This window comes from Vulpes lagopus, chromosome 8 (assembly GCF_018345385.1).
Source record: "Vulpes lagopus strain Blue_001 chromosome 8, ASM1834538v1, whole genome shotgun sequence".
NCBI classification, from domain to species: Eukaryota; Metazoa; Chordata; class Mammalia; order Carnivora; family Canidae; genus Vulpes; species Vulpes lagopus.
In genome coordinates this window covers 47608049-47629480 of record NC_054831.1, presented here as the reverse complement: position 1 = coordinate 47629480, position 21432 = coordinate 47608049, and the positions used below count along the sequence as shown (strand labels likewise).

Below are 21432 nucleotides of genomic sequence, written 5' to 3'. Positions count from 1 at the left end.
TAACAGCTATATATGTGAGGTTCACTTTAAAACGTGTGTTTCTAAAATAATGGACTTTTAGGTATGTGTACTGTATTTCCTGATGATTTTCTTAACAAAATAGTTTGTAAAGAGCTATTATATTGAATTTATAGGAAATCACTTAAATTCCTTATTTCCCCTTACCAGCTAGGTATCTTTGAGCCTAGCATTACAACTAACTAGAGCTGTTGAATTTTATGCCAGAAAATATTTTAAAAAGTACAGTAACAGTACAACTTAATACCACAAGTTCTTTATGTGTAGATTTATACTTAACAGTAAGTATATGGCATCTGTGCTTTATATATTTGCGCTTAATGGTTTTATGTTTTACTCATTTAAATATTTTTGTTATATTCTGCTTATGTATGCAAAGATACGTATTTTTTTTATTTTTTATAGATTGCTTTTTGTGGTATGAATTAATTTGTAGAAAACATAGTAATTAGATCAAAATTGAGTTTACTTAGGCATCCTGTATTTGATGGCTGTCATGTTTGTGAATCTTCCCCATATATTCAGGATCATATGTGGAAGGAGCACAAAAGATTAATTCAGATCTGATTTTGTTAGACCATAGCATTTTTGTTAAGGTTATGCTGGATTATTTTCATGAGCTCTGCCTCTTTTTAAAGCAGAAATTAAGAAGAAATGTGAATTTATTAGAGAAGCTTGTTATGCAAGAGACATTATCCTGTTTAGTGGTCAACCTTTACCCAGGAAATGAGGGATATTCTCTGATGCTCAGGGGGAAAAATGGATCAGGTAAGAACCTGCAGAGAGCTGTAGCCACAAAAAATCCATCTGCAAGGCAGGATGTGCTATCTTTTAGAAGTAGTTTTCAACCTACTAGGTGGTCTGTCCCTCAGTCAGTGATGATAAAAGAAGATGTGAGCCCAAATTTTCCTTTTTACAACATGTCTTGTTAGAAAATATCTGTAAGATGATTACTTTCATGAATGTGCAGTTGAATTACAACTGCGGTAGGTCTTGGAAGTTAAATTATAAAAGACCTAACATTTAAATAATTGTCACAATTTTCTATTACTATTTACATTTTAAGGTAGCATACGGTGTTTTATGTTTTTCTTCTGTATTTTGAGTAGATTCTGAGTCTGAAATTAAGCAGACTCACTGCCTTTTGAATAATTTTCTTATTTGGTAAGATTTATTTCTATTAATGTAAACTTGAAAATGGAGTTTTGAAATATAAGTATTTTTAGATTTTATCAAAGAGACATCTAGAAATTTGATATGGTGATAATAATAAGGCAGTCATCCAGTTAAGGATTTTTTTGTGTTGTTGATATAAAATGTAATAGAATTTTGTTCTGTAAGTGACCATTTTTCAGATGAGGTAGCAAATTATCGTACTGATTTTTAGATTAGATTTGTAGTCTTCAAGGGACTTTCAGTTACCAGGGTTGGAATTTTATCATATTCTGATTATTGTACTGCTGGCTGTGGTTTGCATTTTGTTGTTACGCCAGATTCTTTTCCATGGTGTGTTGGGGATTTTCTCCTTTCTGGCCTAAAATTGTATACAGTTAGTAAAGCCTTTTAGTAATACATGAAGTGATTCATTTATAAGGCTTAAATAAAGGATTTTAAAAAGGTTTTGGAGATTTATTCTCATTTTTTATGGAACTTCATTTAAATTATGTATGTAAGGTTTGCAGTGAACCTGATCATTTTTCAGAAACTTTATGTTTTAATATTAAGATTCTGAGACCATTCGACTGCCTTATGAAGAAGGGGAATTGCTTGAATACTTGGATGCAGAAGAATTACCTCCTATTTTGGTTGATCTCCTAGAAAAATCTCAGGTACAAAATCTTTTTCTTTAAAATGTCATTTTCTTTAAAATGTCATTTTCTTTAAAATGTCATTAGAGGGTTATCTGGGTGACTCAGTCAGTTAAACATCTGTCTTTGGCTGAGGTCATGATCCCAGGGTCCTGGAATCAACCCCGTGTCAGGCTCCCTGCTTAGCTGCTCTCCCAGCTTGTGCTTTTTCTCTCTTTCGGATAAATAAAATCTTGAATAAATGTATAATGTCATTAAATTTGTCAACTCTATGGTCTTTGTTATAAGTGATAATTATGTTCTCAATGGTGATTAGAACATGAAATGAGACATTATATATATATATATATAGTCAAATGGTAACCCATTTTACCGTGGGATACTCATCCTTTAGGCTGTACTGAAATGTGTAGATTCAGTTGATTCTTCTAAAATTGCTTTAACAGCTCATTTGTCACACATATCCCTATACCTGCAATCAAGATTATGGGAGAGACTACTACTTGGCTTTACTTCAGCAGTACTAGGTACTTAGGAAAAAGAAGCCATCTGATGGAATTTTCGATTTTCTCCTAGCCCTAGTCAACTAGCATCCACAGCTGTGTTGATACTATCTGCCTGCTTTTCTGTTAAAATGAAGTCTGTTGTTCCTAAGAAATTCTCTCTACTTATATTCTGGATTCTCCTCCTCAAGGATTTGCAACTGTAACCCCTCTCTTGAAATCCCCTCTACTTGTATTCTGGATTCTCTTCCTTCTCAAGAATTTGCATCTATGGCCCCTCTCTCTTCTAGCATCTGTTTACCCCCTTTTTACTAGATAAAGAATACAAGTGTGTTGTACTATATCTCAACTTAATCCTCTCTTGACCCCATGTCCTTTTGCAGTTGCTGTTATATAATTCTGCTTTTCTTGACAATAGAGTTACTCACAAAGTTGTCTCTTATCATTCTATTTTATCTCATCCTGTTCTTTTCACTACCTACCTCTTTCAGCATTTATAACATCACCATTCTACAGAGGTGGCTTTGTCAAGGTCACCAGTAATGTCCATGGCACAAAGTCAATTGGTCACTTTTCTGTTCTCATTTTAATTGGTCTCAACAAAATTCAGTGCAAATGACTGCTTCCTCCTTGAAACATTCTTTTGTCTTCTGAGACCTCACATTCTGGTTTTCCTCTTCTCTCTATTCCTTCCATCTTCTTTACTGTCATCTCTATTCCACTCATAAATATGTGAGGTTTTCAGAGTTGAATACTACCCCCTCCCCCCCATTCTTTAGTAACACTCAGTCCCTGGAGGATGTCAATCAGTGTCATGGGTTTTAAAATGACAATTTGTTGCTTATATCTCTCTGCATGACTATTCGTTCCGTCAAGGTCCAAACTTCTATTTACTGGGGTATGTAATAGATTCCTCAAACTTACCATGACAAGAATAAAGCTTTTTATTTTTTACCTCCCATACCAGTTTCAATCTCTGTAATCTCTATCTTGCTTTCACCTTTCACGTTCAGTCCATCAGCAGATGTCAGCTGTACCTTCAAAATATTTATGGTCATGACCTGTTGTAGTTACCTTGCTGAACTTTTTGCTTTCACTCTAGAACCCCAGAAATCAATTCTCTGTGGAGAGTTAGATAAGCTTACAAAACAAAAATTGGAAAAAAACAAAAAACAAAAAAAGGTTCCTAGCTTAAAATTGTCTAATGTCTTCTCACTGTACAAAACCCCTGCCTTCTCTTCTTCATCTCCTGATTCCTATCTTTACTCACTACACTGCAGACATCTATGATTCTTAACATATTAAAACACACCAAGTTTATTCCTACCTTAAGACTTTTTATCTGCTGTTCCTTCTGTTCGGATGATCTCTGCCGATTTCTGGCCCTTTGTTATGATTCAGGCCTCAGCCAGAAAGTCACTCCCTCAAAGAGGTTTTTATTTGATCACACAATCTAAGTTAGCTCCTCTCTATTTTATTTCCTTTCTAGCATTCATCATCATCTAAGATTATCTTGTTTATTTCTGTACGTGTTTATTCCCTGTCTTCCCATATTAAGAGTAAATGTCATCCCACCACCACCATCTCTGTATCTGTGAAGCTTCTTGGATTGTGCCTGGCATATAGTTCACATTGTCGTTTTCAATAAATACTCGTTTAAAAGAATGAGCATCATAATAACTCCTAGCATAGAAAGTCACAGTTCCCAGTAAAAGTTCTGAAAGAGTGAAAAAACCTAATACTATAAGTGCCTATAGCAGGTTGTATTTAGCAAGACTTAAGTGATAAATGTTCTTACCTTTGGCCTGGAAAATGGTATGTTTAGCTGAAAATTATTATTTATATTTTTAGTTAGCTTCTTTTGTTAGTAAAGACAGTCATATTTCTGAAAATCAGAAGCCGAAACTGGTAGATTTGATTGACAGTGTATAACAAAGACAAACTATAACAATGACAGAGTTAGCAAATTATAACAGTGGGCCAGTGAACATCAAGAACAGCATTTCCAGTGATTTGTAACATTAATAGAATATAAATGCCAAAACTCAATCTATAACTAGAAGCCATTAAATGATTTTAAACTGCTTCTTGAGTCATAGTGATGACCATAAAATAATTCCTTGGAAAAGTTTATATAATGGTAAATCCACCAGTAACAAAGTCCACTTAAGATTATGTGAGTGGTCAGAAGCATTGCATAAGCATGTAAAGAACCTGAGCATTGAATGTAAAAATACTTATGTAGTCTTTTAAAAAAGACACTTAAATATTTTCACTCAAAACAGGTTAATATTTTTCATTGTGGATGTGTCATAGCAGAAATACGTGACTACAGGCAGTCCAGTAATATGAAATCTCCTGGTTACCAAAGTAGGCATATTCTCTTACGACCAACAATGCAGGTAAGGAATGTTTAATTATTTTACGGGTGCCTGGCTAGCTCAGTCAGTGGAGCTGTTGTTGACTTTTTTAATCTCAGAGTTGTAAGTTCAGGCCCCACTTTGGAAGCAGAGATTACCTAAAAACAAAACTTTAAAAAAGGGAATTTTAAGTTTTACTTAAAGTTTTATTTATTAAATATTTTCATATGTTTGCATGTCTACATATTAATGTATTTTTTAAATTTTATATTTTTTTAGACTTTAATCTGTGATGTACATTCAATAACAAGCGATAACCATAAATGGACCCAGGTTAGTTTGTTTCTTAATCCCAAACAGGCAAAATAAAGGGTAGAACAGTACGTACCATTAAGTTAAGCAAAAGATATTTTACTCATAATTGTATTCATGAGTAAGTTTTAGGATTCCATTATGAGCTTTAGAAGTCAGGGGTCTCTTCATCCATGCAGTAATTGCTCAGGGAACTAAATAGTTCAGTCCCATTTGCTTTAGGACCATGGTGAAACAGGGTCAGAATGCCTTCATCTGCACAACTTGTGAAACTTAATTTTTTTTAATCCCCATTCAGATAGAAGAAAAATATTTGTTTTTATACCATGGATACAATAGATGCTGCTTTTTTATTATCTAGGATGCTAAAGCAGGTCTAGCCTATCTTTTTACCATTCATGCCTGTTATTAGGCAAAAAGCCTAGCCAATTAACTCTCCAGTGCTGGCTCAGTGTATATTAGGTACCACTCACAAGAGTGCTGACATTTCTGCTGCTATAGAGGAGAATAGTTACTAAACCCAAGAAAATATCAGTAATGAAAATTATCTGCAAAATGTGGTTATGAATAAGATGCAATCATCAGTAACTGTCAAGTGTGTTTTAGTTTAGGCTGTAATCTTCCCCTGCAAGGTTAAAAGCTATTGAAAGAACATTAAAAAAAAAAAAAAAAAAAAAACCCTTATTGGTCAGCATAAGAAGTTGCTAGGATATCACTTTCTTATTTTGAATGTTGATGAATAAAGGGAGAGATTGTAGCATTTTATTCTGCCTTTCCTGTATGAACTCTATGTTAGATAGCCAATTAGTGATTAGGAGAAAATTCTTTAGAAAAAATAGATCTTAAAATCTTTCTCCACAAGAAAAATAACTTTTGTAGCTGTATGTAGTAATACTTGTTACCTAGGCTTAATGTGGTCATTTTGCAGTGTATACAAATATCAAATCATTCCTGCACCTAAAAATAGTGTGTCAGTTACATCTCAGTAGAAAAGAGGGAGAACATACAGAATTATCTTGATACAAAGTAAATGTTAGTTGAGGACATTTCTTACAGGCAGATGCATAGTTTCTGTCTTTGAAAACTACTACCTGGGGATGCCTAGGTGGCTCAGCTGTTGAGCGCCTGCCTTCAGCCAAGGACATGATCCTGGAGTTCCGGGATCAAGTCCCACATCAGGCTCCCTGCATGGAACCTGCTTCTTTCTCTCTGCCTATGTCTCACAAGTAAATAAATAAGATCTCAAAATAAAACAAAAAAGAATACTACCCGCATCTTTACACAAAGGTTTATTTTCTAAATTTGCATTCATATAAACATGGATTTAGACTTAACTTTTGAGAGTATAATACATTCAAATATTGCTTTAATAATGATTTTAAAAGGTTCCAGTAAGAATCAGGAAGTATAGAAGACCACTTGCATTTCCGATATTGGAGAGTATTTGAATTTCTTTGAATGAGATGCATTCTAAATGGTGCTTTTGTAATTAAGGATTCCAAATTGCAAAAATTTTGTTGTGATTTCACATATTATAGATATTAATAGTATCTCAACTTAATTTTCCTTGAATTTTATACCATTAAATGTTGATGTAAGCTCCATAACATTCCTGCCTGATGGGTAATCTTACCACAGTTGAAAAGCTGACACTCACAACTACTTAGCACATATTATAGATAGCCTCAAGGAGGGCTGGGGGGTAATAATTACAGCTAATAGGTACAAAAGAAATAAATAATGGATTTTTTAAAACATCAATTTAGAAGTATTAATCTAGACAACTAGAATTCTTAGGTATATAAACCATTAGATCATAGGTTCATATTATTTATAATGCAGAGATCTGACTAACCCCACTGGTGTAAAAGGGGGACAGTCATTCATTGTCATTCATTGTGTTTCTCCTGGTGTGATGCAAGAGAAAGTACAGATAGTGCCTATTAGACAAGAATTACTGTCTTAAAAGGCAGAACAAGAATTAAATTAAGCTTCTAGATCTAGTAGTTTACTAGGAATTCAGGAAGTAAAAGAAACTATTAAATGACAAAGTGAGGAAGCAATCAGTCAGATCCAGTTAAAGTCCACAAGGAAGGAGTTGGTCAGATCCAATAAACAACTGCATGAGAAAAGGGGAAAAAATGAGAAAGAGGTGATCATTACAGAATTTTAAAAAGATGTTTAAGAGATAAAAACCAAATATAACTATAGACTTTGAGCTGAAATTTTAACAAACCAACTAAAAATACACTGGAGATAATGGGAAATTTAAAGCCAGACTGGATGGATGTTAGAGCTCCTATCAATTAGCAATGCATGCTTGAGTTTTTTTAGATAAAATAATATAACCTATTTTAAATTACTCCAGCTAAACAAATAAATATAAGTTACAGGGGCAGTTGTTAAATGAAATGAATGTTGGTACATGGGTGTCACTACACTTCTGTCTTTTTTTGTGTATGTTTGAAAATAGCCATAATAAAAAAAAAAAACAAAAAAAACAAAAAAACAAAAAAAACAAAACAAAAAAAAAAAAGAAAATAGCCATAATAAAAAGTTGAACTGTTGAAAGAAGCAGTGTTTCTTTGTTTGCCAAAATTCTTATTCAGCAATAGTATTAATTGACTCATTGACCATAAAAAATTTAGTTGTTGCTATTAAAATAATTTAATCATAAAGCAACAAAAAATGGAATGCAGTAAAGCAATACCAGTAAAACACTTGTATACAATTTGAAATTGGGCATATAGAGTGTATACAGTGTTAGTGTGTTCATTTTTATTTTTGTAATGAAGTTAAGCTAAGTATAGAATGGGAGTGTTAATCTCTGTGTTAATGAAAATTCTATGATCATGAATCTGTAAGCTTTGTGGAAGCAGATTTATCTGTTTTGTTCACTACTTAATCCTCAATGCTTAGAATAGGGCCTAACACATTAGGTGCTCAGCAAATATTTGTTGAATTAATGAATAGGCACTCTTACAACTTGACCATTTTGGACAAATTACTGAATTTTGAAAAATTTGTATCTGTTATTGACGTTTGCTCTTAATACATTCTAGGAAGATAAACTGTTGCTTGAGAGCCAACTGATCCTCGCTACAGCTGAACCACTGTGTCTTGATCCTTCTATAGCGGTAACCTGCACTGCAAACAGACTGCTTTATAACAAGCAAAAGATGAATACACGCCCAATGAAACGGTAATTGCCTTTGTAGATAGGTAAACCAAAGGATGCTCCTAGGCAAGTAGCTTTAAACTTCCCTATTTATGGCATCTATTCCCTCCAAAGTATTTAAGTACTCTGATTTTTTTTTTAAATAGGAATTTAATGGCCTTATATTAACTTTTTTTGTGTATTACGGTTTTTAAATACTGTCTGCTTTATATTGAAATGGTACATTCTCTGCATTTTGTGAAAGAATAAACTTCTAAAGTTTAGAGTGCTTACCAAAGAGAGGCTGAGAAGAGACAAGTATAAACAAAGAATAATTTTATTAATTACTAATAACCAATAATCTGTTTATTTTGATAATATTGCTTTTCAAGAAATGATGTGGGGGTGCCTGGGTGGCTCAGTTGGTTAAGCATCTGCCTTTGGCTTAAATTATAATCCAGGGGTTCTGGGATAGAGACCCTGGTTGGGCTCCCTGCTTAGCAGGGAGTCTGCTTCTCCTCCTCCTCCCCACTTGTGCTGTCTCCCTCTCTGAAGTAAATAAAATTGTGGAAAGAAAGAAATGATTTGTAATTTATTTTTGAGATCTGGTAAAATATCACAGCCTGGCAAGTTAGTTTATAAGCAGATGCCCTTTTTATAACATTGTAATTTGTCTTTAAATGTCTTAGCTATCTCCTCTACTTACATTAATTTGGGCTACAGTTATAATTCGTTCATCATTAAGTACTCTTGACATAATTGTTTGAAATGCTCACTTTGGATAATCTTCAAGTTTGAAGGATTTCAAAAACCCAATTTCTAAATTCCTAAATTTATTGTGTAAACAGTGTATGCTAAAGAAAAGATAAAATTTCAGAAATAGTGAAATAAGTCCAAATAAGATCAGTCAACAGTTCTTATAAAATCTCTCTTTCTCTCCACATCTCCATGCCCACTGCTAAATCTTTTTGTTAAAGTCACCATCATCTTCATCTTGACTTCCGCAGTAAATTTCCATTCAACCGATCTTCCCGCTACATATCTTTGCTCCCTTCTGGTCTATTTGCCACGTCAGCAAACCTTAATATTTTTTAAAAACCTCAAAGCAGATTATGCCACTGCTTGCTTAAATTTCCCTAAAAGCTTCTCATTGTACTTCACATTAAATCAAAACACTTCACCATTGATCTGTAAGGCCTGTTCCTCATTCTCTGACCTCATCTATTTAATGTGGCCACATCTGTTTTCTGTCTTTAAAACAGATTAAGTTAATTCTTTTTTAGTTTTTACGTTTTTCTCTGTACTTCAGATACTCATTCCCAGATCTTGTCTTTTTGTTTTGTTTTGTTTTAGATTTTACCTGTTTGCTAGTGGGAGAGAGCATGAGCAGGGGATGCAGGGGTGGGTGGGGGCAGAGGGAGAGGGCAAAACAGACTCCTCACCAAGCAGGGAGCCCAATGCAAGACTTGATCCTAGGTCCCTGAGATCATGACCTGAGCCGAAGGCAGACGCCCAACCAACTGAACCACACAGGTGCCCTCCATGATCTTTTCATAGCCAATTCCTTCTTGCCGTTCATGTCTCAGCTCATACATCATTTCTTCAGTCAGTCCTTCCTTTATCTTACCTAATGTTGCCCTCTCTATCTCTGACTCACCACAGTACCCTGGTTTTCTTTTGTTTTGTTTTTCCTCCTGCTGATCAGTGTTCTCTGAAATGATCTTACCTGTTTACATATGAATGTTTTTTTTTCTCCCTCTGGACTTCTTAGTTCCATGGTGGCAGGAATTTTGTTGGTCTTGTTCATTTTTGTTTTTACCATTGCCTGGGACTTTGCTTGGCAAGAGGTAGTGTTCTACAGATATCTCTGATTTATATATATAATGCTTACTGATCTAAATCGAGATTTATTTTTATTTCTTTAATTTTGTTTAGTTTGACTCTTAATATTTCAGATGTTTCAAGAGGTATTCCAGGTCGTCTCTGAATCGGCAACAGGATCTGTCTCATTGTCCACCTCCTCCACAGCTAAAATTACTTGATTTCTTACAAAAAAGGAAGGAAAGAAAAGCAGGTCAACATTATGATCTCAAGATATCTAAAGCAGGAAATGTAAGTATGTGTTTTTTAAATGAAGCTTATTATTATGTCAAAGCTCTGCTCACTTTGAACTTTCAGCATATTAATACTGTTTTTAATTTTCAGTGTGTAGATATGTGGAAGCGGAGTCCCTGTAATTTGGCCATACCTTCTGAAGTAGATGTAAGTCAGTTCATGAATTGCACTTATTTTCATATAAGGCTCCTAAATTTAACTAGTAGCAGCTTATACTCTAGGAAAACAAAGACTTACTTACAAAGTAATGATTTTTTTTAATCAGTAACTCATTTTTAGAATATTTTAAGAATATTCTTTCACATTAACTTGTGTAAGAATAACTGCTTAATACATCTGTATTGCTGTAAAAAGTCTGTTTAGAGTAGGAATAATAACCAAGGAATTTTGAAATATAGAAATAGATAGTAATATTACATAATACGTATAAAATGTATTCTTTTTTCATAGTATTTCATTATAATTTCCTGATAATGCTACTTTTCTTGAATTAGTTAAATGTAAAAACAATATTAGAGCAGTGGCCAAGATTAGAAACTTTGATGTTATTTTCTGCTGATCCATAATATTCATGACCTATAAATGATCAAAAACATGAAAGAGACCTGTCCCTTATTTCTTTTACTTTCCTATTTCTCCTGTGTTCTATTTTGTTCTTTGCTCAACTCTTTAAAATTGGTTTGTTATTTTAATGGATGTTTGGTTTTCTTTTGCATCCTTCCTAAGCTAGCAAATGTACTATTCTTATTTTCTGGAAATAAAAGAAAAATTTGTGAAAAGTACAAATCCAAAACCATCAGAAATACACTATATATATGACTAAAGGAAGTAAACCATATTATTTTTTTGATAATTTAGGTGTTTCTGGAGGAACACAGCTTGAGAAAAGATGTTAGTATAAATACCAAAGGGTGGGATTTAGCTTTGGAAAGTAGACTGGATATCCAAAGCATTGCTTCCCAAACTTTAATGTGTATCCTAATCACCTTGGCTTGCTTGTTAAAATGCAGGTTCTAATTCAGGAAATCTGAGCTAGCACTTGAGATGCTGCAGTTTTGCCAGTCTCCCAGGTTGCATGGTACTAGGGGGAGGTGGTGGAGGGTGCTGGGTTCAGAGCTTACACTTTGAGTAGCAAAACTAATACAAAGTTTCTCAGTCTGAATCTATCAGAAGAATCATCTAGAATGCCAAATAAATATGGGTTTCAGGCCCCAGATCTTCTAATTTAGTCAGGTCTCCAGAGGAAGGACATGGAAATCTGTATCTTTACCAAGTTCCCAGGTGAATCTGATTTACTCTTAAGGTCATGGTTGCCAGAAAGATGAGAATATTTGATTCACATGGGCTAGTAGGAGATGATGCAGAATATATGGTCCATGTCCGATTAAAAAATGGAAAACATTAACAAAAACTTTATCCACTTCAATATAACTTCCCTAGACTTCCTCCAGTTTTGTCCCCACTCTTAAGATAACTCTTGTTCCATGAAAACCCAGCTGAAGGAAAAGATCCTGGTCCTGATTCTCTTTTTGACTTTCTAGCTTTCCTAAAGGATAAATGTGATGATATCAACTTATGGGATAAAAGAAGAGGCACTGCCCAAAAAAAAAATCTGTGTTTACTACACCTATTTAATGACAAAAGAGATTCTAATTTGTTATTAAAACCAAATAGTGAAATTAATGTATCAGGAGAGTTTTAAACTAGAGTTTAAATAATGTTATCGTAATTTAAGAATTTTTGTGCTTGAAACTGTATTGTTGAGTGATTTAGGTCTTTCCCTTTGTTCACAATACTGATTCCATTACATCTGCTGTCACTTGATTTGATTGCTTAGGTGGAGAAATATGCTAAAGTGGAAAAGTCCATCAAATCTGATGACTCACAACCCACAGTCTGGCCAGCCCATGTAAGTCCATCATTGCAGTCTCCTTTCTGATGAGGCTGTTTCTGAATTTATTAAACATAAAGTGCTTTTACTTGAAGTTTTTTGTTTTTTATTTTTTGTTTTTTTATATACAGTGCATCCTGGGGGTTTAGTGAATTAAAGGAAAGAAAAATTGTTTTGTTTTTCATAAAGTATAGTTTTCGTTGTAAAGGGCAGTTGGGTAACTGCATTTTTCTGTTTCAGAAGCATATTGGTAGTTCTGATTTGTTTTCTGTTTCTAATTAGTAACTTATTCTAACAATGATTTTGAATGTTCTGTGTAATTTTCCCTAAGTGCAGTAATAATTCTTTATATGTGACAAACAGAAGTAGTTCTGTCTCCAAAACTTTTACCCCTTTAATATTTAGTATTTGCATTTGTATGTACAGTATATGCAATTCTGCTATTATTTCTCTTGGGCTTGGTTAACTACTCTATTGGAACTCTCATCCTTAAAAGTGCTATGTAAAAAAGAATCCTGGGCTTTATTTCCTTAGATGGGCTTAAACAAGTCTCTAGTCAAAAATGTGATCTGTCTTATTGCCAGTTACAAGTTAATGTGTTGTTAACTTTGTGTATTGACTGAAGAAAGTATCTGGGACACTGTCTTTTCCAGGATGTAAAAGATGATTATGTATTTGAATGTGAAGCTGGTAGTCAGTATCAGAAAACAAAGCTGACCATTTTGCAGTCACTTGGTGATCCACTTTACTATGGTAAAATACAGCCGTGTAAAGAAGATGAAGAAAATGACAGCCAGATGTCTCCATCCCAGTGAGTTCTGTTAAATGCATGTAGTTGACAAAATTAGACATCAGAATTTATCTAGCAACCACCAATGAATAAAAATTTCCCTTTGGAAAGAAAAAAAAAAAATTTCCCTTTGGGGATTCATTTGTTATTAAAGTACTCCAATTTAGATTTGTCAGTGGATATAAGTAGACCTAAATTACAATTACCATGTTGTTAAAAAAAAAAAAAAAAAAACTACAACAATTACCAGGCTGTCCAGGAGTTATTTAAAATAATAATAATAATAATACCTTTTTAAAAATCTATAGTATAATTCCTTACTTGCTTTGAAGGACATTTCCTTGTTATAGTTATGTGTGGATGTGACTTCAACCTGTGAGCATGAAGTTGAAGCATTTCTGAGAAGTAGTTTGTTTTAATGGGTAACAAGCTTACTGTAAATGAAAAGATCCTAGGTATTGCACCACTGCTTGTAAGGACAAAGACTTGGTGCTTAATGTGGTTTTTGGTTCTAAAAAAATAATACACATTTGATCTTCCAAAACTTATGGACTACGTTTATTCAGTACAAGGTAACAGTATTTTGTTTTCATTGTTAGTTTATTTTGTTTTTCAATCTAGTTGCTGTTTCAAAAAGAAGAGACTACAGAAAGGAGCTTAAAAGAAAAAAGGCAGGGGTCAGGTTTATGTTAAATTGTTTATGAAGTCTTTACTTAACATAAAATATGAATTGAAACTATAGCAGAAATGGATTTTAAAGAACAACCTCACCAGTATCTAAGTTAAAGTCGGTGGGAAGAAATAGTTTTATTTGGGGAATCATTAAGTTATTTTTTCACATTAACAGTTCCTAGTGTTGAATACCACATAGATCAGATATTTTGATTACCATTATTTTTAGAAATCTCCCCTTTCTAGACAGACATTGGTCATTTTAAATCATAAACTTTTCTCAAACACGAGATAGTATGAATTCTTCTCATTAAAAAAAAAATCAGTTCAAATGCCAATTGAGTAGCGGTAACAAGAGAATTGGATTTTTTCCCTTCACATCAGGGAGTTGCTGAAAAATGCTGCATGATTTGTTACTTCCAGTCATTCCTCCATATTCATAAATTACTTGAGTTAATAACTATGAAATTAAAGTTTGAGCTGCATTAACCAAGTTTTTTCTTTTTTTTACATTTTATATTTCAGCTCCTCCACAGATGATCATTCAAATTGGTAATTAAAAAATAAACAAATTCACTATTTTAATCTGTTAAGAAATCATATAAATGTCAAATTCTTTAAAAAGATTTGGTAAAGACATTTTATTGAATTGGCAACAAACTACCTTCCTTGTCTAAAATATATTCTAAGATCTGCTCTGTAGACATTAATGACTTCAAAAATCAAAGGTTGAAGTGAGAGGAAAACCAAAGGCCTTGGACACAGTAGTTCAGTGAATTTTGCTGTAGGGCGGACACTTGCAAGTATATATAGCACTTGGTAACTTTCAGCCCAGATTTTGTTTTTATACATCAGTTTTGTGCCAAAATACATCTCCCTTAAATCAGCCAAATTATCCACAGAATTATTTTATAATGCATGCAAAACTTGGTCATTGCTTCATAAGTTTAAATGTATTTAATAATTTTTTTTGTAATATCTCTGTAGATTGACTCATTTTATAAAACTACAGTCACTAAAATATGGAAGCCTTCAAAAGTATCCCAGGGCTCCTTAAGACAACTTTTAACATAATACTTTTCTCTCTTTTAAACACTTCAGGTTCGTTATTGGGTCAAAGACTGATGCTGAGAGGTAAAAATATTTGCATTTTTATCTTTCTTTAATCTGCATGGATATTAAAAGCTTCACTTTTAAAGGATTTTTTATGGAATTAGGAAAATAACACAAGAATAATGTTTAAAATTCAGTGTATTTTGAATAAGAAAGCATAGATAAAATATCTATGGTAGCTCAGGAAGATAATTTCTAAGTATATAATCAGAATATGAGTGAAAGTCAGTGGGTAATTTCTTTAGCTGCTAATTGGTTAAATAATCCCTGTAATTCCTGTATTAGAAGGAAGATACTATATGTTTATCTTTAGATTGTTTATTAGCAAAATGTTTTGAGTAGCTTATTGAAAAGACTAGAAGAATGTACTTTTGGTACAAAGATAAATTGTCTAGTTTGAATCTTTGTGTTAATTTTGATGGAATTTTTTTGTTAACAGTTACTTATTTCCTATAATTTGTGTTTAAAACAGAGTTAGCTAATCTTTACTCATTTACTCTTCATATTCCAGGGTAGTCAATCAGTACCAGGAATTAGTCCAGAATGAAGCCAAATGTCCAGTCAAAATGTCACACAGCTCCAGTGGCTCTGCCAGCTTGAGCCAGCTTTCTCCAGGGAAAGAAACAGAAGTGTGTTTGATGACTCTTTTGTGCTTTTTGTTTTTCAAAAAATCTAAGAAATGTTAAGACTTTTTTTCAAGGGATGGGGGTATTGTGTAGTATTTAACTTTTTATTTTTTTTATTTATTTTTTTGTGTATTTTTTTTATTGGAGTTCGATTTGCCAACATATAGTATAACATCAAGTGCCCCCCTCAGTGCCCATCACCCAGTCACCCCTACCCCCTGCCCACCTCCCTTTCTACCACCCCTTGTTCGTTTCCCAGAGTTAGGAGTCTCTCATGCTCTCCCTTTCTGATATTTCCCACTCATTTTTTCTCCTTTCCCCTTTATTCCCTTTCACTATTTTTTATATTCCCCAAATGAATGAGACCATATAATGTTTGTCCTTCTCCTATTGACTTACTTCACTCAGAATAATACCCTCCAGTTCCATCCACATCGAAGCAAATGGTGGGTATTTGTCATTTCCAATGGCTGAGTAATATTCCATTGTATATATAGACACGTCTTTATCCATTCATCTTTCCTTGGACACCAAAGCTCCTTCCACAGTTTGGCTATTGTGGACATTGCTGCCATAAACATTGGGGTGCAGGTGTACTGCCGTTTCACTGCATCTGTATCTTTGGGGTAAATCCCCAGTGGTGCAATTGCTGGGTCGTAGGGCAGATCTATTTTTAACTCTTTGAGGAACCTCCACACAGTTTTCCAGAGTGGCTGTACCAGTTCAAGTGTTTAACTTTTTATAACGTAAACTTTCAAGTATACACAAAGGTAGAAGGGTATAATGTACATCTATCTGTGCATATATTAATCACCTGGCTTCAACAATTTACTATTTTCCCTGGAAAGATTTAAGAGTGGAAGCTTTGCCTTAAGAGTGGAAGTTTACCTATCTGACCTTCCTCAAACTGTCTGCCCACCTTACTATCTAGAAATCTTCATTTTTTTATATATACATAATTTATTTCATGGATCTTCTTATGTGAAACTCTCACACCCAATCTATAACAATAAGAGTACTTTGCAGAGTTTTAAACTGTGTGTTCTCATCTAGAAGCTATAGTGGTATTAATTTATGGATTTCTGATTTGAGCTTAATTTAATTTTAACAAGTATATTTAATGTCCCTGTCTCTTAGCAGCCTGAGACTGTGTCAGTTCAGTCTTCAGTATTGGGAAAGGGAGTAAAACATCGACCTCCACCTATCAAACTTCCCTCAAGCTCAGGAAATAGTTCTTCAGGTATTAAATCCTTTGTTGTCTGTAATCTGGAGTAAAACACATCACACAGTCAAAATCTGTTTTTAAGAATAATGACCTAGTTAACAGAATTTTGAATTGTAAGTGTAGAAAATAACTTTTATATTCTTCTAGGTAACTATTTTACACCACAACAGGCCAGCAGCTTTCTAAAATCTCCAACTCCTCCTCCTGCTTCCAAGCCACCAAGTCTTTCTCGGAAGTCATCTGTGGATCTCAGTCAAGTTAGCATGCTTTCTCCAGCTGCCCTGTCACCTGCCAGCTCATCACAAAGTGAGTTATAACTTAAATTCCTCATAAGCTCTTCATTAGCTTTTTGTACTTAGTGTTTCTTAAAACAGCTGTTTTTTTTTTTTTTGACCAGTAAAATTGAAATCTAAATGTACTATGTACCCAAAATGTATAAATTTTGAGAAGCTTCAGGCAAATCTCTTGTTGATTGTATGTATTTTGTGTTTATTGTAATTGTATTTGTTTTTCTGTATCTGTGTATGCACTGTGTGTATACCTTATAGACTTACAACCTACACATCTCCTTAAAAAAATGTTGGCCAAATGTGGCAATAAGATTCCAAAATACTTTTTATTCCAGTGTACCTTAGGATCATGTTACATTTTATGTAAATTATATAGCTGATATGAAAGGAAAAATGTCATACGAGTTGTTGCTGCAGTCCTATCTTTGTATATGTAAGAAACCAACTAGTTCCAAGGTGGTGATAGAATAAACTGAAAGCTGATTTTTCAGAAACACTCCTACACTCTTAAAAATTGTAATCAGTTACTAAAATGTGGTAATCATAAAGCATTATTCTGAAAATATTAAAATGTAATTTTTACTACTGAATACTTTTTTTTAACATCAAGAAGACTATGCAAGAATTCTAGCATTCAATTGGGAAGATTTCTTCAAATTAGTGATTACTGAGATATTTAGGTATCAATTTGAAAAAAAGCATTCCAGTTTTTTAGATTTTTTTATAGGTAACTAAAGTGTGCTGAAAGTTTTATACACTGCACAGTGATAGAGTGGTCTTTGCCTTAGATATAAACATCTTCATCTTGATAGCTCAAAAGGTGTAATTTTTCTGCCTTCTTGTTTTGCACAAAGAAAAATTTATAAATTTCCTGGAAGTCTTATTCACACTTCTTATGTTGTGGGTATGGATTATGTTAATCTACTGCACACAGTTGTTACTTTAAGTAAGGGTTGAGTGACAGCTTCTGGACATTCACATTTCTTTCCTTTCTTTCTGCAGGACATGAAAGCTAAAAAAGAAAACACCTCAAGAGCTTTTGGTTTTATTTTTTTGGTTTTTGTTTTTTGTTTTTGTTTTTTTTTAAAAAGTTGATAAACTGTGCATACTTCATTCACAACAGATTTTCTATACATTCTTACATTTAAACAGAAGTACACAGTTACTGTTAAAGATGCAGTATTATCTATCAAATATTTGCTTTATTACTGCGTTTTGTAAATTTGTTTGTCAGGATAAACTTGATGTGTTAGGAATTAAACATGTACATTTAGGTGCCAATTATGATTGTTAACCATATGTAATTTATTAAGTATGTTCAGAGTTTATCTCAGACTGTTACAGAAAAGAAGCAATATTTTTAAGTGAAGTTCTAAATTAGTGAAATCGTAAATAACAAAAATTAATTTGAATTCCTCTTAAAGTTTTTAGGCCAAAGGTAGCATGTAGGAAATTAACTTTTAAATGGGTATTGTGGTAGAATACAAATGTATATTTTTACTGTTATTGTAATAGCATCTCTGATGGAATTTTTAGGTGATATACTGCATCCTTAATTGTAATTGAGTGTAGCAACACTCATGTATCATGTGTAGAAATTAACACTTGCAGTTAACTGCTTAAAAAAAAAAACTGGAACAAATTGTCAGTGCTAAGTAAGATTCCATTAACCTTATTTTAAAAAGGACTGGCCATTTATAACAAACTAGCAATTTTTATTTTTCTCAATGAGCAGGATCTGGAACTCCTAAGCCATCTACTCCTACACCAACCCCTTCATCGACCCCACACCCTCCTGATGCTCAGAGCTCAACTCCTATTACCCCTTCAGCCACCCCTACTCCCCAAGACTCAGGCTTCACCCCTCAGCCCACTTTGTTAACTCAGTTTGCTCAGCAGCAAAGGTCTCTGAGCCAGGCAATGCCTGTAACGACCATTCCTCTTTCCACCATGGTAACATCCATAACTACAGGAACCACGGCCACCCAGGTCATGGCAAACTCTGCTGGACTTAACTTCATCAATGTAGTGGGCTCTGTTTGGTAAGTTTGCATTGATGCCCTGGTTTTGTTTCTTTGCTTTGTTTTTTTTGTTGTTGTTTGTTTTTTTTTAAGATATTCACTGTGATGTAAAGAAATTTTTGTGAAATTAACAAATGCATATTTCTGAAACTGAAAAATAGTTTACATGTGGATAGAAACTATCTCAACAAATCTGTTTTAGTTTTAGGTAATACATGTATTACATGCACTAACCTAATATTACACATTGACAGCAGCATAGATTTTCCTGTTTATCCTCAGCATTGCTATCTTTTAATCCCTTGATTAATGCTTTTTATTCTTTCAAATTCTCTTTTCAACCTTGGTAAATATACAGTACTTAATTTTAGATAATCTTGCTGTAACTGTCTAGCATAAAAATGAAACAGAACCCCAAAACTGATGTTTAAAACCAAAATACCTAATTGTGTTTGTGTAGTAGTTTGTTTTTTAATCCAAGGAATTATTATGTGACTGTAGTTTTTCTTTTGTAGTACAGGTTTAATACTTTATCTTATTCTTCTACAGTGGAGCTCAGGCTTTGATGAGTGGTTCAAATCCTATGCTGGGCTGTAACACTGGTGCCATAACTCCTGCAGGAATAAACCTGAGTGGCCTTCTACCCTCAGGAGGTCTGCTACCAAATGCATTGCCCAGTGCAATGCAGGCAGCTTCTCAAGCAGGTCAGAATATTGGAAATCATAATCTCTAAAAAATTAAAGTATATGCTAGTATAAAAATGTCATTTTAAGCATATTATATGCGCTTAACATCCTTATTTCTTGAAGCATTATGTCACAGGTATTTCATTTATAAAACTCTTGAAGTTCCAATATTTGTTTTTGTTTTTTTTTAAGTTCCAATATTTGAATTAAAAAAGCATTTAGCAATTAACTTCTATGAAGAAACTTGGTAAGTTTCTGCAAATTATATCTGCCTTCCAAACATAATAAATTAATTTTGATAGCCTTATTGTCAGTGTAGCCTATTCCAGGTTAAAGAAATACATTTTGGAAACAGGTTGTATAAGAAAGGTAATATAGAATGGCAGTAAAAGGACTAGGCTCTGGAGCCAGACTGCTTGAGTTTGAATCACAGTTGTGCAACTTGCTGAACAGTATAATCATGGGAAAGTCACCTCACTTTCCTTGTCCGTTAGATAGGGAATAATAATAATGCTTTGCCTCATAGTTGTGAAGATTGAGTAAACATAAATGATCTACTTTAAATTGAGACATAATAAGCATTCAAAAAAATTTGCTGTCCTCATCATAATTAGTAATAGTTTTAGTGCAATAGTTATTCCCTACATATATTACTACATATATTGGAGAAGAGTTACAATATTACTATATATATTGGGGAAGAGTTCTAATAACTTACACAACTTTTTAATGCTGTTTAAAATAATGTTTTATAACATCTTGGATAATTGTTTTCCTGAGAAAATAATTAGCAGGGAAACAAACTTAGCATAGAAAAATTTATCAAAAAATTTGAGTTACGAGAGGTCAAACCCAAAGAGTATAATTTAAACATGTAACATATTGCTGTGATTTCCTAAATCTGATGATCTCAATTTTAATAAAAGTTAGTGACAGAAGCCCTGGAAAATGGAATCAAGTGTTGAATTTAGGATGCTTGCTTATATTTACATATACCTCTACTAGTTAGTTGCATATGGCTCCAGATGTTCAGTGTGGGGCCCAAAAGAAGTCACTTATTTTTTCTCCCTAGCCTCAGTTTCATCTGCTCAAAAATGGGAGTAAAAATATCTTAACTTCAGATGGTACTTAGGAGACATTAATGAAGTGATTTGGAAGTGCCTTTGGTAAGCTACAAGCATTATATAGATGTCATCCATTTTTAAAGGGAGTTATAGCGTTCCATGAGAACTTCTCCTGAAAGGGATAAATCAGTACTGTAATTTTAGTGTGTTTATGCTTTTTTATTTTCTTTCACAAGGCTTTGATATCATCACCTGTAAAAGTTCTTTTTATCCTTTTTTTATTGAACTATATGCTTAGAGGACCAGATACATTTTAATTAGTGTTCAGATCGGTATATTTTGTTTATGTGGACTTTGAGGCCATGGTCAGCAAAGTGCAAGAATGGTTATCTTTTTTAAAGGTTTGTCTTAAAAAAAAAAAAAAAGGCAAGAGGAAGAATATGCCAGAGAGGCCATATGTGGCCCACAGGGCCTACTGAAAAAGTTTGCCAATCCTTACGTTATGATGCACTCTAAAGATTTTGGGGATTACGTTCAGAAATAATAGCAATGTTTCCTGACTTTCAGTTTTGACCCTGAAGCACAAAATTCAGTGTTTTTTTAAACATTATTAATATTACAATTTTGTACTTGAAAAAATAGCAAACAGTACATGGATTCTTGGAGATGATTCTTATTGTATGCTCCTTAACCTTTGAGAAATTTAAATAGATGTCACTACCTGAAATATGTTTTCACAACAATGTAGTTTTATTACTTTCATGGTGTCTGCATACTTCGT

General features: G+C 33.4%; 1 protein-coding gene across 16 annotated transcripts in view; it reads left to right on the top strand.

Moving 5' to 3' along the window:
• Positions 1 to 21432, top strand: part of SUPT20H (SPT20 homolog, SAGA complex component) — a 43717-nt gene that overhangs the window by 9126 nt on the left and 13159 nt on the right. For 7 of the 16 annotated variants that reach the window (XM_041766338.1, XM_041766331.1, XM_041766330.1 and 4 more), the window contains 16 exons: positions 657 to 786; positions 1744 to 1847; positions 4615 to 4731; positions 4969 to 5022; positions 8064 to 8203; positions 10114 to 10270; positions 10364 to 10420; positions 12111 to 12182; positions 12818 to 12975; positions 14152 to 14178; positions 14728 to 14760; positions 15251 to 15368; positions 16503 to 16605; positions 16738 to 16896; positions 18616 to 18922; positions 19451 to 19605. In XM_041766338.1, the coding sequence (XP_041622272.1) occupies positions 657 to 786; positions 1744 to 1847; positions 4615 to 4731; positions 4969 to 5022; positions 8064 to 8203; positions 10114 to 10270; positions 10364 to 10420; positions 12111 to 12182; positions 12818 to 12975; positions 14152 to 14178; positions 14728 to 14760; positions 15251 to 15368; positions 16503 to 16605; positions 16738 to 16896; positions 18616 to 18922; positions 19451 to 19605 (1891 nt within the window). The remainder of the gene's footprint in view (positions 1 to 656; positions 787 to 1743; positions 1848 to 4614; positions 4732 to 4968; positions 5023 to 8063; positions 8204 to 10113; positions 10271 to 10363; positions 10421 to 12110; positions 12183 to 12817; positions 12976 to 14151; positions 14179 to 14727; positions 14761 to 15250; positions 15369 to 16502; positions 16606 to 16737; positions 16897 to 18615; positions 18923 to 19450; positions 19606 to 21432) is intronic. The other 9 variants (XM_041766343.1, XM_041766345.1, XM_041766344.1 and 6 more) reach the window with 6 other exon arrangements.